General features: G+C 34.9%; 1 protein-coding gene across 1 annotated transcript; it reads right to left on the reverse strand.

The window, feature by feature from the left end:
- Positions 1 to 13,557: 13,557 nt before the first annotated feature.
- On the reverse strand, positions 13,558 to 14,779 carry LOC107768765 (uncharacterized). The gene has a single exon (XM_016587910.2). The coding sequence runs from the start codon at positions 14,748 to 14,750 to the stop codon at positions 13,683 to 13,685; it is 1,068 nt and encodes a 355-aa protein (XP_016443396.1). The 5' UTR covers positions 14,751 to 14,779; the 3' UTR covers positions 13,558 to 13,682.
- Between the last annotated feature and the right edge of the window lie 5,075 nt (positions 14,780 to 19,854).

Raw genomic sequence — 19,854 nt, forward strand, 5'->3', positions numbered from 1 at the left:
AAATTTTTTAATTATTGTATATTTACTTTATTTTATTTTCTAAACTTATGATTTATAAATGTCCTTACATTATCTCTAATTTATTTTTACTGTTCAATATTTTTAGTTTTTTTATTTTACTATTAGACTTGGGTTATATGGACTTATATTATGACTTTTCTTATCATAATATAAAAAACTTTCTCATCTCAAATTTAAATAAGTTTTACACTTTTTCCTATGATAAACAATCTTAGTTTTTTCTATTTATTCCTTATTATTGATTTTATATTATTCAATACCTAATATTATTACATTGTCATGTGAATTTTTATTAGCCTGTTTAAATTTAATATCTATTTTTACCACACTTATTCTAATATAATATAGATAAAAATTAAAATACTTTCTCATCTCAAATTCAAATAATTTTTATCATTATATTTTCTTAACTGGACCATACTTTCAAAAAATTATGGTATGCTTTCAAACTTAAACTAACTAAACTCAATTCAAATATTAATCACAGAAAAATATTTTCTTAATTGTTTGAACACATTATATCTAAATGTTGTAGTAATATTTACGTATAAAATATTCGTTTGCGCGATTTATCAATATTAATATGAATTTATTTTTCTTGTTATTAAAATATCTTTTGCTGATTATTTAATTTTTCTCTTACCTTATAATTAATTTGTATACTTTATGTAAGATCTTATTTTGCCGCTTGAATTTATTTAGCTTTTAAACTCAATAAATCTTTAATATCTTAAGTAATTTTTAGTTTTATTTTATATTTAACTTACTCCAAAGTATAAATAGTCATAGGTATCTCAACTTACGTCTTTATATATATATATATATATATATATATATATATATATATATATATATATATATATATATATATATATATTTTCTATTATAGTTTTTAATTAATTTTTCACCTCCATATTTCTAGCTAACATAGAAGAAAATCTATGAGTGGATCAATATATAAATATAAATATAGATATAGATATTGATACAAATATACATATAAATTTTTATGTATATATATTAGATTTGTCAAGATCTATTTAGATTATGTATAAGATTCATTAAACTACATCCATTAATTATGTTTCTATATATAATTTCTAATTATTAATGTTGTCCTAAAATTGCCAAGTGGCTTCATTTTAGCTTGTCACTTGGCTTAACCACAATGCATACTACTCTCCTTTTAATATAATATAGATATATAAGATAAATATATAATTTTTTTAATTATGAAATAAATATTTATTTTGTTTTAAAAACATTGCTCGAAAATTTTAAATTATTTAAAATTTAATAATATTTTTAAGTATTGTATATTTATTTTATTTTATTTTCTAAACTTATGATTTATAAATGTCCTTACATTATCTCTAATTTATTTTTATTGTTTAATTTTTTTAGTTTTTGATTTTAACTATTAGACTTGAGTTAAATGGACTTATATTATGACTTTTCTTAGTATAATATAAAAAACTTTCTCATCTAAAATTTAAATAAGTTTGACCCTTTTTCCTATGATAAAAAATCTGAATTTTTATTTTTTCTCTATTTATTCATTATTTTTGATTTTATATTATTCAATACCTAATATTATTGCATTGTCATATGAATTTTTATTAGCCTGTTTGAATTTAGTATTTATTTTTGCCACACTCATTCTAATATAATATAGATAAAAATTTAAAAACTTTCTCATCTCAAATTCAAATAATTTTTATCATTCTATTTTTTTAATTGGACCATATTTTTAAAAAATTATGTTATGCTTTCAAATTTAAACTAACTGAACTTAATTCAAATATAATCATAGAAAAATATTTTTCTTAATTGTTTGAATACATTATATTTAAATGTTGTAGTAATATTTACGTATAAAATATTCGTTTGCACGATTTATCAGTATTAATATGAATTTGTTATTCTTGTTATTAAAATATCTTTTATTGATTATTTAATTTTTCTCTTACCTTATAAATAATTTGTATACTTTATGTAAGATCTTATTTTACTGCTTGAAATTATTTAATTTTTAAACTCAATAAATCGTTAATATCTTAAGTAAATTTTAGTTTTATTCTATATTTTAACTTACTCCAAAGTATAAATAGTTATAGGTTATCTCAATTTACGTCTTTATATATTTTTATTGTTTTATTATAGTTTTTAATTAATTTTTCACCTCCATATTTCTAGCTAATATAGAAAAAAATCTATGAGTAGATCAATATATAAATATAGATATAGATACAAATACACATATAAATTTAATTATAGATATATAGATTAGATTTGTCTAAGATCTATTTAGATTATGTATAAGATTCATTAAACTACTTCCATTAATTATGTTTCTATATATAATTTCTAATTATTAATATTATCTTAAAATTGCCAAGTGGCTTCCATTTAGCTTGCCACTTGGCTTAACCACAATGCATACTACTCCCCTTTTAATATAATATAGATATTGACCTTTTAGCGTAGTAAAATATAGAGCCTTTTAGTGTAGTAAAATATAGAGCCTTTTAGTGTTGTAAAATATAGAGCCTTTTAGCGTAGTAAAATGTAGAGCCTTTCAGCGTAGAGTCTATGTAGTTTAAGTATGTAGTAACTCCAATTACACTTTACAAAATTAATTATTTAATTTATAACAATAAACTTACAAAAGTAACAAATTAATATATGTTGTAAAATTAACTCAAATATCGAGTCTGGAACCCATACATAATTATTCAGTCCAATTTTAAACATAATTAATTATTTAATTTATTAAGCTAACAGGCACAATTCTAAAAATGTTGAAATTAACACGCATAATAATTAAGGATAACTCAGTGCTACCAGGCCTCAAATATCGAGCCTGGAACCCATACATAATTATTCAGTCCAATTTTAAACATAATTAATTATTTAATTTATTAAGCTAACAGGCACAATTCTAAAAATGTTGAAATTAACACGCATAATAATTAAGGATAACTCGGTGCTACCGGGCCTCAAATATCGAGCCTGGAACCCGTACATAATTATTCAGTCCAATTTTAAACATAATTAATTATTTAATTTATTAAGCTAACAGGCACAATTCTAAAAATGTTGAAATTAACACGCATAATAATTAAGGATAAATCGGTGCTACCGGGCCTCAAATATTGAGCCTGGAACTCGTACATAATTATTCAATCTAATTTTAAACATAATTAATTATTTAATTTATTAAGCTAACAGGCACAATTCTAAAAATGTTGAAATTAACACGCATAATAATTAAGGATAACTCGGTGCTACCGGGCCTCAAATATCGAGCCTGGAACCCGTACATAATTATTCAGTCCAATTTTAAACATAATTAATTATTTAATTTATTAAGCTAACACACACAATTAATTTTGTTTAAATTATAGTAGACGACATGGACTTTCTTCCGCCTGCGCATCCCGGACCTGCCGAGGATCAGCTACTAGTGTTGCAGGGCGACCATAGGTCCTCATTTGTATTGGAGGGACAGCTATCGATGCAGCCTCTCCGCCCCAGGAGACCTGACAATTTGTGGGAGTTCATCGGGGAGCATCCTTTCCATGCCCGCGTAGTCGCGCGTTTACAGGCTACGGGCTTCTATACGATTTTTGAGCTTGGACGGATGCAGCTTGATTGGTCTCTCATCACGGCCTTGGTAGAGCGGTGGCGACTGGAGACGCACACTTTTCACTTGCCCACTAGAGAGGCCACCATCACGCTGGAGGATGTTCAGGTTTTGTACGGGCTGCGCGTAGATGGACGGGCCGTAGCACTGCCCCAGTACATTAGATCCATGACGCATGCACAATTTTTGGATATGATGATGCATTTTACTGGTTATAGACCTCAGGGTGACGCTGGGGGCAGTCACGTTGCTTTGTCAGCCATCAGAGATCATATGGCGTTTTTGCACCCAGACATTACCGGAGAGACGGAGGATCTCCATATTGAGAGGTACAGGCGGTTGGCGCTGCTCCTTCTTTTCGGGTGTGTTTTGTTCCCGAACACTTCGGGGAGTAAAGTGAGTATGCGCTTTCTCCATCATCTTCAGGAGTTGGATGGTTTACCCCAGTACAGTTGGAGTGCTGCTGTTCTCGCATATCTGTATAGGAGCATGTGCTGGGCGAGCATGGGCCCAGCGGTGGACATATGTGGTTTTCTGCCCCTCCTACAGGTGACAACATTTTTGAATACTTTGTTCATTTCGCCGAATTCTATATGGTCGAAATCACTCATAAATTTTACATCAACCTTTTATCTTAGGTTTGGGCCTGGCAGCGGATCATGCCGTTGCATCCACCTCTACCAGCACTTGTGCCTGGTGAGGCTTATCCGTTTCTCCCTCTAGCTTCTAGGTGGATTCTCCGGCGTGGGAACTACCGAGGGACCGATGCTCATCATAATCTCCCCCTTATCAGGGATGTGCTAGATATGCTGGTGGACGGACAGGTAGATATGTACCTACACTTACTTGTTTAAATTGAGTTGTGTTGCGCATACTCACTTTTATGTTATTATTTGGCAGTTCATCTAGACGCCATACAACGACGAGTTGGTAGCTCAGCTGCCCTTTTATTGCTCAGTCGATCGAATGCTTTGGAGCACCTCCGTCCCGATGATCTTCTTCGATATGGTTGAGTATCATGCCATAGAGCGTGTGCTTCGCCAGTTTCACCGTCCCCAGCCTATACCGAGGGATCCTGGATGGGTGGCTATACACTATCAGCAGGATGACCGTGCCAGGCTGGACGATATATATATGGGATGGCTAGAGCAGCAGGTCCTTATTTGGGAGGAGCACCGAGCTGACCGTATTCCGCCAGCACCTACATTTACCCAGGAGGCCACTATTCATATGTATGCGTCATGGTACCGCCGTCACACCCGACTGATTATCGGGAACCCCATTCATGTACTTGGCGAGCGCTACAGACCATACGCCGGGAGACACGAGGCACTGGTATGTTTTTTGGCTTATTAATATCGTATAATTGTGATATAGCGTTATTTAATTAATATTTTAAATATTTCACAGGCTATTGGCCATCATCACCTCTACCAGTTGGGATAGGAGATGCAGCAGCATACCGACATCCCTGCAGTCGTTGACTATGGCCGGCGGGTGGCATAGTTGGCTCGTCGGATCCTGTTTTAGGCAAGAAATGCTGCGAGGTTGGACCACGAGGCTCAGTATGCGGCGCCAGAGGACTACCATCAGGGTAGGGGTGTCCCACGAGGCAGGGGTAGGGCACGAGGGAGGGGTGCCCCACGAGGTAGGGGTGCCTCACGGGGTCGCGGGGGACGGCGAGGAGGTGGTCCCCAGCAAGGGGGCGTGGAGGCACCTGTCGACCCACATGTTGAGGGACATGATGAGGACTTTGCAGTTTTGGCGCTTGGAGATGATCAGCCGGGTTATATACCTCAGGAAGATGAGCCTTCCAGCAGCATGCCTTCGTACAGCCTTCAGCTATCTCTGCCAGCATCGCAGGTCACCCCGTCAGGAGCATTGTCGATTACGGGTACATTCAACGGGGATGTATACCAGTACTTTGCATGCCCATCTACCGTAGCTGAGGATCGGCCCACCCGGGACGTGGATGGCGGGCGCAGGTTGAGTTATGCCTCATCCCTGGCGGTTGATGCGGATCTACCACAGGCGCAGGTATGTTTGTATTACTTTAAAATTTCAATTTGTTTTCTTTTCCTTAATGAGCTGCCATTAATTAATTTTTAAGGTTTTTATGAAGGCTTCATCCCAGCCCATATTTGAGGCCACTACATGCTTTGATGAGGACACCACGGATGCATATATTCAGGAGGCCGACGAGACCACGGTGGGAATATATTTTTTGACTTAACACGTACAATACAAATATACTTTGTCACATGCTAAGTTTAGTACTTGTTTTGTAGGTTACTGACGACCCGACGGCCTATTCTTCTGATCCTGCCAGCTGTTGTATTGATGATGCTGCACATCCTCACATAAAGAGGCGGCTTGATGATGATGATCCAGATAGTGTACCCGGGCGACAGGGGATGCGACTCAGGCCAGCAGCAGCACTGAAGCACACAGGCTGCGGGACTCACTGATTTACTTAGGTTTTTAGTTTGTGTAAATAGTGCATTATGTAAATAATGATAACAATTATCTTTTAACAACATTTTTATTTTAATTGCGTTTGAACAGCAGTTTTACTTAAACAGTACACAAGAAACACAAACATTGCAAATGTAACACAAAAACAAACAGTAGAACTAAAACCATCACTGCACAAAGGATAACTAAAACCAGCTTTTTTCACATGGTTTTCATCTTTTTCAGAACGACAAGACAACTCCATAAAATGCAGTACTATACCACGCTTTATGTATTAAATTTTTCTGCAATAAACCAGCTTTTTTCACATGGTTTTCATCTTTTTCAGAACGACAAGACAACTCCATAAAACGCAGTACTATACCACGCTTTATGTATTAAATTTTTCTGCAATAAACCAGTTTTTTTCACATGGTTTTCATCTTTTTCAGAACGACAAGATAACTCCATAAAACGCAGTACTATACCACGCTTTATGTATTAAATTTTTCGCCTATAAATAACGGCATCATTGTAGTTATTTTGTGTGCTCAAAAATTAGTAAAAGTAAATATTTCATTAAAAGTAAGGTTTTTTTTACTAAAAGCAAATATTTCATTAAATGGCTCAACCTCTTCGTCCACCAAAGTGCAACTGTGGAAAAAAATGCTCGATGCAAAATTGTTGGGACGGTGGTGAAGTTGGATGCCGCTACTGGTGTTGTATGAACCAGTTATATAAGGTTCTCGGCGAACCTATTTGTAATTTTGAGGAATGGGTTGATGAACCATGTTATCAGGAATGCTACAGAGAACAACTGCAGTTTCTTCATAATATGTGTTTATGCCAACGGGAAACACAAAGAAAAAGCGATAGAATTATTGTAGAAATGAGGGCGAAACTGAAGGAGGTGGGAGAAGAAAAATGGAAAGCACAATGGAATTGTGAAACACAAAAGGAACGAAAAGAAAAATATAAACGGGAACTTGCGGAGGTGAAGGCGAAACTGAAAGAGGTAGAAGAAGAAAAAGAATGAATGGAAGAACGATTTAAGTGGTTGGAGCGGAGAATAAATGGCAACCAGGACTAAACATTGGCATGTATGTGTTTAGTGTATTTTTCATATTTCATGTATTTTTATTATGTTGTCCTGTTATGTTTGTGTTTGTTCTGTAGTAATGTTTTATTTACATTTTCCTACAATTAAACAGCTTTTTCTTCACTTATTCCAAATTGTGGAACATAATTTTATTTGAAGTTTATTACAACATACACAAGTACAAACACGTATTACAAAAAAAAACCAAAATAAAAGACTAGGGGTATCCTTGATAGTTGGGTACATTCGACGAACTTGCACCAGGAGCCGGATTACCACCGCCACGCACACCACCTGAAGGACATTTACGACGGTCGTGTCCTGTTTGCGAGCATATTCCACATTTACGCGCATAAACGGTGTCACCAATATCCATTTAGTTCCGTATACACGTTCTCTTTTGCACTTGCAGCTTGCGCAAATAGTACTTGTTACATACCATCTTAAAAGGTTCCGGTGGCCAATAATGCTCAGCACCTAATGGTTGCAGCTTCCCACTATACGTGTCTACGTATGCAGCAATACTGTATTGCCTATCAATATAGTTTGTTGCCCCATATCCAACTTGTTGAAAGCACTTCAACGCATGTGCGCACGACATATGGTAGATGGTCCATTTCCCACATGAACATAACCTTCTATTTTCATTCACCGTCTGTAGATTATTCCCACGATGTCCGCGGATAGCGGTCTTAACTTCAAAAACACCTCGTTCATGATCGTACTGAATAAATGAATGCCACTGTGCTCGCCTCCTGGACCTTTCAAATCTTCTCATGGGTATTGGCATAAATTGAACACCCCTGCCCATCAATGCTGATGTAGCTGTATGCCTTTCAACAAACCTCTCCGCACTCTATTTGAATGTCATGCGGACCATGGCAGTGACAGGCAGTCCACGGGCAGACTTCAACAAGCCGTTGAATGACTCCGACACGTTTGTAGTGAGGGCTCCCCATCGCCTTCCTCCATCAGCATGTAATGTCCATATGTGAAGCTCATGCCCCATCAACCAAGTATAGGCTCGTGGTTCTAATTGCTGGATCGCTTCCATGCGCCTGGTGAATTTGCACTGTTGGTGCTCAGTTGCAGCCATCCACATTAAGTCATGCAATGCCTTGTCAGGATATTTCTTCTGGAAATTGGCTTTCAGGTGACGCACACAGTAACGGTGGTATGCATATGGTTCCTGCCATTCAGGCAAGTGACGTATAGAACTTAAAATACCACCATGCCGATATGATATTAGACAAATACCTGAACGCTGTGTGACAACGTGCTGCTTCAAGTGGTTCAAAAAAAGCGTCCATGTCTCTTCACTTTCGTTGGCACATATTGCAAAAGCTAGTGGAAATATTTGCCTGTTGGCATCTACTGCAACTGCAATCAAAAGCTTAATATCATACTTTCCATAGACATGGGTATCGTCTATGGAAATAACAGGACGACAATGCACAAAACCATCAATTGCTGGTTTAAATGACCAGAACACATAGTTGAAAATATATTCGGGTCTGTCCGGACTCCGCTCACGCCTCCATTCAACAACAGTCCCGGGGTTAAAGTGTTGCAGTGCGGCCATGTACCTGGGCAGATTTGAAAAAGACTTATCCCAGTCGCCATAAATAAGTTCAAAGGCACGTTTGCGACCGAGATATGCCTTTCTTTTGGTTATAGTACAACCATACTCCTGGTGGACGACTGTAATACACTCTTTAATCTTGAACCTAATGGACACTTCCAAATATGGAATCAAGACAAGAGAAATCAAGTCCACATCCAAGTTGAAGTGATTCTCATTGTATGTGTCCATTTCACATCTGTGCTCGCTAATAAATTTACCCACTTTCCACAAACCTGATTTCTTCTTGGTGGCACGCAACATCCAGTGACAACCCATAAAGTCTCTACGACATACAACCTTGTATTTCTCCGTAGTTGACTCACTTACTGTCATCTCACGACACTTTCTTATACTATAGATTTTTACAGCCCTAATTAAGCGAGCTTTATCAGGGAAATACATGCCCTTTGTCAGAATAGCTGGTCTAGACTCATCCCACATCGCTGACCGAAATTCATCATCATCCCTTGTGAGGGCATCCACGTTCGGCATGCTTGGCAAATTATCAAGGTAGGGAATATTCCGCTCATGAAATGGCATGTGGGACTCGTACACTCTTGGTCTAGCGGGAGGTGGAGGAACATGCTCCCTCGTCAGCTCAGGTTCAACATTCACTTCCTCCTCCTCATCACCCTCATTATGGAAGGGTGTGTCATCCCCAGACTCATCCGCATTGTTGTCATAATCACTATCATCTTCCTGACTCTGTGCATCTGCCAAATCACGAGTAAATATGTCGTCTATGGGCAACTGTGTGAGGTTAGGAGCTTCAAGAATCTCGTTTTCACTGCACAAAAATAACAAAATGATAATATACCCAACTAGATAAATACTTTAGATATAGCTATATCACTTTACTTACAAGTCATACTGTCTTGACGTTTCATGATGGATATTTGCTTGTTGGTGATGACTCCAGGATGGACCACCGTGGTTCAATACTCCAGAAATACACATATTTCAACTAGGGGCGGGGTCATAACTTGTAAAATTCGTATCCGGACGGTACCCCCTATGAAAAATATGAGTGTTAATACAAATCCAATTAAAACATAGAATAAACATCGCTAAAGCACCCACAGAATTGAAGTTTACCAGTCGTCTTGTTGATTATATAAAGTCGAAAAATTATTTTGCAGCTGCTCATTCGCTGGTGGTGACGAGTTTAAATCAAGGCAAGCTCTTTCATCAGCAATCTGTCCGGCAAAAACTGCTCCAGAATAACCACTCGATGACTGAGGGTTATCCCTACTATGCACGCCCTCATTATTGGGAACGTCTTCCACCTTGACGTACATTTCCAATAATTTTATTACAATAAATTCCCTGTATTCATCCGGAATACGCAAAAAATCTCTAAGAGTTTCATCATCCTCGATGTTAAACTCAGAATAATAAGCAAACCCCTGCGGAGTCACTAAATACGGAAATCTATCGGTTATTTTAAGGTTAACCGAACGCCACCTCTCATTCATTTTTTACGTAACAACGATACCAATTTATCGTACTCCATAGTAAGCGGTAATTTAACATGACATTGTGGAGGTGAGCTATACCTCACAGAGTTATTCTCCAACACAATCTCACCCCCCCCCCCAATATAGTGAAACCCTTATTTTTGTCACTTCAGACATTGTAAAAAATGGATTGATAAGAAGAAGAGAGAAGTATGAACGTAAGTTTGAAGATTGAATGAATTTTCATAAAATTGAAACACCTTTAAATAAGGCAAGTCCGAATGCAAAACGCAGTACAATACTACGTTTTATGTATTGAATTATTGTTATGTCAGTTCATTATTGGTGGGCCAAAAACCAGAGTAAAACACAGTATAATACTGCGAACAGCTTTATAAAACGCAGTATTATATTGCGAATTACAAAAAAAAAAAAAATTAAAGTGAAACGCAATATGGTACTGCGTTTTACTTTAACGGACTAATTTCCGTTAACGTAGTTCGCAGTATAGTACTACGTTTTACTCATTTATGTAACTTTTTTTTAAGCAGTATAAAAGTATTTTTTGTCCAAAAAAACATCAAAAAGGTTTTGGACTCGTGGTTCAACCATTCCAAAAATACTCTTAAAATGGTATTATATTGTACGCTTTGGACTAAGTCTGCACGGTTTTCTCCAAAAGGTCTCACACCATTAAGAGATCCCAAAATATGTAGGCTCCCAAACTTTTCAGCTACCCAACAATCTTCCCCTCGAACTAAACTCTACGTGGCTCACTACCACGATTCACGGGTCTCCCCCTCGAACCAAGTTCCATGTGACCATTGACACGCAATTTTCGAGATTCACTATATGTCACTCATATTGTTAGAGTATTATGGCAACCAAAGCTTGTAACTAGCTTCTTCTTGTGTGCGCATCGTCCCGCACCATCACTTTGCCATCTTCATACTCGTCCCGCCGAACCTGGGCTCTGATACCAGTTATTGGACTAAAACGGCCTAATAACACTCTTAACATAGTGTGATATTGTCCGCTTTGGACCAAGCCCGTACGTTTTTCCCAAAAGGCCTCACACCATTAAGAGATCCCGACACCTTATATGTAAGCTCCCAAAATTTTCAGCTACCAATACGAGACTTTGTTCACATACCCAACATTTATTTTGCATATTTTCAAGTGTGTCAAGTGCACACTGTTAAAGGTAGCTTTTGTGTATGTTTATTTCTTTATATTTTGATATCCCTTAGTGAAATTTTGACATCGTCGCTACATACATCCACTACCCATCGCAAGCATCCACCAAGAGAAGAAAAACATTTTTTGGAGTTGACGGTACTCTTTTGGACAATTAAACGCGACTAGTAGACCACGGCGTGCTTCCCATATATATATTTCACATGTTTGCCACCACCTATGCTCATTAGGTAAATATTGATCGACAATTTTCATATTCTTAAAAAACTGAGCAATTTAAACTAGGCATCAATATCTTTTCCGATAAAAGATGGGTTTTTTACACAAATAGCTAGTCGAATTTACTATTTATTTTTTCTAAGAAATATACATAAATTATAGAATAATTATAGAAACATTTACACTGTATATCACCCGACCTTCTATAATTATACACAATTTTACATATATTATACATGAATTATAAATATATTATATATTCGATGGCTATTTTAAATTTAGGCGCTTGGATAGAAGACTATTTAAAGTAATTCTTCGTAAAAGACACGGGAAAAAAGCAAAAACAATGGGCAGAAATCCTCAAATAATAAAAGCAAAGAAAGTAATTTGACAGTTGAGAAATGCAAAAAGTTTAACGTAGCCAAGCCTATGAATAGATATGTAGCCCCCCTATATGGCAAGAGTGTAGCCCAACCAAATAGGAAGCCCTAGCAAGGTTTGTTATTATAATTTAGAACTACTATTGCAGTTTCTGTATTTACTTGTAATAATTTCTCCAACATATGCTACTCTACTGTTATTATTTTTCTATGTTTGGGAACTCCTTTTATTTAATGGCCCCAAAACTGCCCACATGAATGAAAAGCTACTCTCTTGTAGCCATCATTACTACATGAAAGTATACACATGATCCCAAATTCCATGGGCTCACATGGTGTCAGGTTTAGCATAGGAAATTCTGGTTTCTCAAACACATCAAATCAATAGGCATTCCCAAAAAAACGCAGTTCAGTGCGCTAAGCTCCGACTATATTCGTGATTCGGAGAAGAATCGTACCACAAAGATCTATTATATACAGCTTTACCTTGTGTTTTTACAAGAAGTTATTTCCACGACTCGAGCTTGTGACCTCCTGGTCACATGGCAGCAACAGACATTCCAATATTTGTATAAGTCATCATTAATATGTTATGTTTACAAACTTACTGCAAATCTTCTCTTTTATCTGGACTTAGGATTCAGAGACGGATCAAGAATATAAGTTCTATGAGTTCAATATTTAATGTTCTTAACATTAAGCTCATTGTACATACAAAAGTTATGAGTTTATAACTATTAATTTTTGCAATTTGAATAGATTCTTAAACATAAATTTATGTTGTATTGGGTTTAGATGAACTCGGTACCATCACCCTACACCCGCCTCTGTTAGGACTAGATATGCTTTGCGATACTTAATTTATACTGCTATTATATGTCTTAGCAAGAACTTGATGAACAATATCTTTACTTACTCTTAACTTATGTTGATACTATTGCCTCTTAAATCATGCTAAAAACTTAATTTGTAATGCTATTACCCTATTATACTTGTAATGCCATAAAATTGGCTATGACCATTTGCCAGCTTGTCCAAGCTGCATGGCATTTACAGCTATATAAAATTGATCTTGAAATTGCTTGATATTTTTCATTTTTTTTTCAAAAAATTGTTATTTTTTCCGGAATCAGTGTTTGTCCACGAAAATTTCAAATTTCACTTAAAGTTGAATTTCGGATTTTTTCGGAAATTTAAAAAACTCCAAAAAGCTGTTTTTCAAAATTTTCACTTCAAATCACTCACAAAAATTCAAAAACCGCTCTAAATTGTATTTATATCCAAACACAACTCTAATTTTCAAATATTATTTTCACTTAAATTTTTTCTGTGGAAACTTTACAATTCTTACGTCCAAAACGCCCACTAAGTCAAACCCAAAAGTCATTTATCGATGAGAATTGTTTGAAATCATATAAAAAGATAACTTATTGACGAGACTGATAAGATGTACCCTGAAATATTTCCTTTCTATAATAGGAATTACACATAAAATCTAACAAACAAATATTTCAGCTCCAAAACATGTAATAATACAAGGAAATGGACTTGGTGAAAAGCTAAACTTGACAATGTAGAAGTGCAGTTACAATAAGCCATCACTGGAAAATTCATTGTTAGCATAAGAACTAGTCTGAAATTGAGTGTTCAATGGAACACTAGTTTGAGCTAAAAAACTGGACTGAAGGTATTCCCTCTGATTAAAGAACTGGTTTTGGCCTAGGATTGAGGGGAAGTTATGTGATAAAAAGCTGAATGTTGAATCCTCTCTTAACTCTAAATTGGAGTTGGTTGAAAAAATGACGGACTGATCTTGGGATGACTGGAAATTGTAAAAGTTGCATTGGGCTTGGTTTTTGGTTTCTGAGTGAAAATGGCCTTGTTGGTATCTCTGAAAATCACTTACAGATTGAATCTTGGCGTCATTAACTGATGAAAACAAGCTCAAATTTCCATTTGGGCTTTCATTCTGAACTCCACATTCATATTTTGGAATGTCACTGTATTCTTGACTAACTTTTGAACTCTGTTCAAGAACAAATTGGCCTTCTTCATTTTCAACATTTATAGTTCGCCAGTTCAGTGCTTTATTTGTCGAGTCAACCTTCCTGGAGAGGACTTGAAAAGGATTATTTTCAAGTGCGTCAATTGCAGCTTTAGCTTCTTTGATCAGCCAATCGATGGCCTTACTTGGACGGTCATAGCCAAGTCGATCTTGAACATCATAGAACTGAATTGCAGTGTTTGGTGAGAGCCTAACTCGTCTGTCCCTCGGACCGCTGGCTGTTGAAACCTTGCTGTGCCGGTCTTTTCGTCCTGTAGCTCGGACAATGCGGCTTCTGTGGACTTCTATCACATCAGTGTTGGTTCTCTTTGGCTTCTTTTTTGGTGATACATTCTTGATTTCTTGTTTGAAACTAGGACATTGTGCGTTGTTTTGGTGCTTTGGGACTAAAGTTGCGCTAGAGGAAGTGAAATTAGCCCATTTTGCGTAGTGGGAATCTGCGTGTGTTTGGCATAATTGGTGAAAATGATGGTTTTGGTAATGACTTGGGAGGATATTTTCTTGAAAAACAATGTCTTCCTTTTCTTTTTCTTCTTCTTCTGATGATGATTTATAGTCTTCATCTAATACTTGAAGCTGATGATTCATTGGAAAATCCAGATTTGAAGTAATTTTCTTCTTGCTTTCTTCTATTTATTGACTTTTAAATTTTTTCAAATGTAGTTGGCGCTTGACAATTGCTTTATACAAAAGACTGTGTGACTTTGGGCCCTCAAATATTAGCTTCCCATTAGCTTGTACTTTGTAACAGCTATATAAAGTGTAGTAAATACTGAAATATACTGAAAAAATCATACTGTTTTGTTAAGTACTCCTGTAGAATAGGAAATAGCTGTCATGCAGGTAAGTATCCTGCGTGACAGAAGGTCACGAGTTCAAGCCGTGGAAATAGCATATTGTATAATTATAGGCTACGATTGTGTACGATAGACTTTTGTGGTCCAGCTCTTCCTCGGATCCCGCGCATAACGGAAGCTTAATGCACTGGGGTGCAAATAAGTATCCTAGTTTGTTTATGTTTGTCTACTAATTGCCAATAAAGTATACATAGTTACAAAGACTAAATAACTAGTAGCTAGTAGGGTATGGTAGAACGGTAAATGTTCATTTAAGCAGAGGTCTCGAGTTCATAATTCGAGAATGTAATCCTCTTCGACAAGGAGCACTTAACCCATATAGTGGGTTTTCTAGCTAGCGCAAATTGAGTCCGGATTAATTGAGGCTTTGGTTTCGACACCGATTGCTCGGGAGTGGATATACCTCATTACGTTATCCTAAGCAGTGTCACGGGACACTCGTTTTATTGAATTCTTTTTACTTGATCTATATATATAAATAAGAAACAAAATGAAAATATTACTACTCCCTCCATTCAAGGTTATGTGAACCTATTTCCTTTTTGGTCCATTCCAAGAAGAATGACCCCTTTCTAAAATTTCAGTTCTACCCTTAATGAGAAGTTTTACGGAAAATGCCTAAAAATGCCACTCAACTAACATAAATGGCCTATCTATGACATCCGTCAAAAGGTCGTCCTATTCATGCCACTAACGTTATACTTTTGGCCTATTTATGCCATTGTCTACTAACAATTCCATTTTCTGGTTTTTAAATAATAAGAATTAATTTTTCGACCCCACCTTTGCCATGTGTCTTTATATTACTGGTTCTTCTTTAATTGACCATGCATTTCTTTTAACCCTGATTATGTATAATGAACCATGCCCAACCCGATAAAATCCAACCATCTTTTAACCCAACCCCTAATTCCTTGTCACAACCCAAAATCTAACTAGTCATGATGGCACCTAACCCAACCTGCTAGGTAAGCCAATTAACAACTATCCAATTTAATGAGATTTTTTTAAAACAAATAAATGATAAAATAATTGAACCTTAATACTTTTCCCAAGGACTAGTAGTACAAATCATGAGCTTCTAAGATTTAAATTTTGACAAGTTGAATTGAAATAAACACAACATCGGTTTCAAATAAATATAAATCACTGAACACTGATCTTATCGAGTCGTGACAAGGAATTAGGGATTGGGTTAAAAGATGGTTGGATTTTATCAGGTTGGGCATGGTTAATTATACATAATCATGGTTAAAAGAAATGTTGGGTCAAGTAAAGAAGAACCAGTAATATAAAGTCACGTGGCAAAGGTGGGGGTCGAAAAATTAATTCTTATTATTTAAATATCAGAAAATAGAACTGCTAGTCGACAATGGCATAAATAGGCCAAAAGTATAACGTTAGTGGCATAAATAGGCCAAAAGTATAATGTTAGTGGCGTGAATAGGGCGAGCTTTTAACGGATGACATAGATAGGCCATTTATGTTAGTTGAGTGGCATTTTTAAGCCTTTTCTGAAGTTTTTATAACCACACAAGTACTCTGACCCTTTTTTGACTTGTTTAGGATCACAAATTCAAAAAGTCTTTATTTTTTCTTAAATTCCGAGCCTAATCAAACATGTTCACATAAATTGAAACGGGGGAAGTAGTATTTTAACTTTAGCAATACGTATAGTAACTTTCTCACGCACGAACGTTAGTTTCGAATAGATTATATCAAGAATAATCAGGGTGATGATATTTTCCTCTTCTTGTCACCCTCACCTCTCCCTACTCGGAATTCTCTCAAGCGATCTTCTGTGTATTCGTTTCAATTTTATTGGATGGACCCCTAAAGCCAATTGTACTGTGTCCCATGCAAGTAAATTAAAGTAGACAAAACAGTTCAGTCCGTGGGATTCACACTTTTATCTTCTTGTGACATCCATTCAGTAGTGTTCAGTACCAAACTCCCTCTGCACAAATAGTTATTGCTGTTTTGCTGTCAATTCATACTTGTTTGCAAGTAACACTAGCTAGTCACCGTGATGAGTTGCAGTGGATGAGGCTATTCCTTCCTTAACTACAGGTCTCAAGTTTGAGCCAAAAAAAAAAACTAGTATTTCTCAAATACAAGTATATTTGTCTATAGTTTAATTAATCTATGTTTGCATATTACTACTCTTCTGTTTTAGTTTATGTGTCATATTTTCTTATATTTAGAAATAATATTGTAACTTTAAACTTCTTAATTTATTCTTAGTGATAATATTTATAATCATACAAATATTTATGGCTTATTTTAGACTGCTAGCTTGTGTATAAAAAAAAATTCTTTCTTAAATTTCATATTTAGTTAAACACCACCATATAGTTAAAATAAAAAAAGTATTATTTTTACGATCGAATTATCAATTAGCGTTTGTATTGTAAAAATATCTGATTGATTGTGTAAATATTTTTTGCCTTAAACTCAACAAAAGTATATAAGAGGGAGTGGAACCCTTTAATTAAGTAGGGACCTCCTAAATTCAAAGATGGAGGACAAATTGCATGCGTGCATGTGCATGGTCTTTATCACCCAACTTTAATTTGCTAGTAATTTTTTTTTTTGGGGGTTAGTCTTCTTCTCTTTTGTTTCTTGTATAAAATAATAAAATAAATAAAGTTTTTTATTGCCGTGACATAATTAGATTTGTGATTTATAGTAGGGCAAAGATTACTTTTTAGCTCGTGGCCGAAGCTATTTACATTCGTTAACCGTAAAAGTGTATAAAATTTATATAATTTTTTGTATATAACATATATAAATAAATAAATAAATATATATATATATATATATATATATATATATATATATATATATATATATATATATATATATATATATAGTTTTTTGCTATTATTTTGAGAACGGCTATACAATATCATTTTTTTATTTTAATATTACCGTCTATATCTTCCTAATCTCATGTTTAATTCTCAGCAATAATGAATGGTATCCAAGATTCCCCTATCTTGAATAGTAATCTTTTCTATTATAAAAAGATACTAAAATATCTGAAAAGAATATTTCAATCTGAATTGCCGGTGCTAAGCATAATTAGACACTCAATTATTAAGCAAAACTCAGTAAGACTAATCTAGTTTAATTAGTCAGTTTATAATTTTATAGATCATTTTAATGTCTAAATCATTATTGTATTCCCTACACCTTTGCTAATTTATTGCAACCATAACTTAGCCTAAAAAGCTGAAAAGGGGCATAAACTACATAATTGACTTCAGTTAATTACTTCACTACTTAAGACCTCTTTTCCCTTTGTCACGTGATTCCATTCGACCCTTCTGAAATAGTACATAGCAATCTATATTTTAAAGCAAAATAAAATCATTGAGATTTACAAAAAAAACTAATAAGTGACTGAAGAAAGAAAGAAGGAAATAAAGTGAAAAAGGCATGTAATGAAGACATACACAGAAAGATGCAAGGAAAGAAAAAATGCCCCTATCAGTTTAAAAAAATCACATCAATTTGACATGATTAACTGATAAAATGAGATGAGAATATTTAGTAATTAAATATAATTAACTAATGTATAAAAGTTTGTGTGCAAATACTATTGGAATAAGTACTTTCTCATTCATCTTTAATTTGAAAATACTATTCAAGTTGCATGCAAGTGTTAAGCAAAAATAAAATAAAAAAATCGATGATGTTATATCTGATTAACGTACAAATTTCTAAATACATAGCACTGTATTTCTAGGATTTTTAAACTTGTATATACGTCCATATAAAGAAGCGAATCCAAGATTTTACTTGATAGGTTCGACATTTAAGATTCTTAATATTAAAATTATTGTAGTTTTATTATTACAGGTTTAGACATAGCATTTATTGTATTTTCATGGACTTTGACATAAAAATCTATACTCCCCATCAAAACATTAGGCTCAGATGAACTTGATACCGAAATAGTGATCCACCCCAATCATATGTATAGTGGAAGGAAATTTACTATAATTATGAAATTATTCTTGTTGCCACTTATTCGATCTTATTCGGACAAACAAGGGTGAACTTACAAGGTAAGGTATAGGATCAGTCGAATTCAGTGATATTCTAAATGAAGTGCGAATTCTGAATCTACCTCTATAGAAAAGAGTTCATTAATAAAATTTGATGGAACGATATTAAAACTAGGTTATAAGGAGGAGGCTTGTCATATTTCAAGAACTTTATACAGTCATTATACTCACTTGCGACTGATCGGGGTCGTATGTTACGTTGAACTATTATTTTATTGAAGTACTCTTTAGTGTAGTAGGAAAATTTTGAAACAACGGTAAAGTTGTCCACTGCTAGAAATCCGGGAAAAAGCGACCGTAAAAAACGATCAGAGTTGGTCGCTATTGGGCTAAAAAGCGACCAAAAAACGACCAAAAGCGACCAAAAGGGCCTGATAGCTATATTGATGGTCCCTTTTATTTAGGGACCAAAGTTGGTCGCTAATTAGCGACCAACTTTGGTCTCTAAGCTAAATGGACCAATTTTTCTGGATATTGACTATAGAGACCAACTTTGGTCGCTTTATTAATTTAATAACATAAATTTGGCGACCAAAGTTGGTCTCTAAATATAAAATACGTTATTTATTTATTTATTAGTAATCATTAAAAAGTGACCAACTTTGGTCTCTAATCCAAATATTATATTTTAAAATATGGAAACTAGAGACCAATGTTGGTCGCTTTTTTATTCAATTATTTATTTATTTTATTAAACTAGCGACCAACTTTGGTCCCTAAATACATGAATTTTTATTTTTTTTAATGAAATAGCGGCCATAA

The sequence above is a fragment of the Nicotiana tabacum genome, chromosome 1 (genome assembly GCF_000715075.1).
Source record: "Nicotiana tabacum cultivar K326 chromosome 1, ASM71507v2, whole genome shotgun sequence".
Classification (NCBI taxonomy): Eukaryota; Viridiplantae; Streptophyta; class Magnoliopsida; order Solanales; family Solanaceae; genus Nicotiana; species Nicotiana tabacum.

What these genes read in the sequence shown, in the direction of transcription:
- LOC107768765 (XM_016587910.2), bottom strand. Translation starts at nt 14,750, where the DNA reads ATGAATCATCAGCTTCAAGTATTAGATGAAGACTATAAATCATCATCA.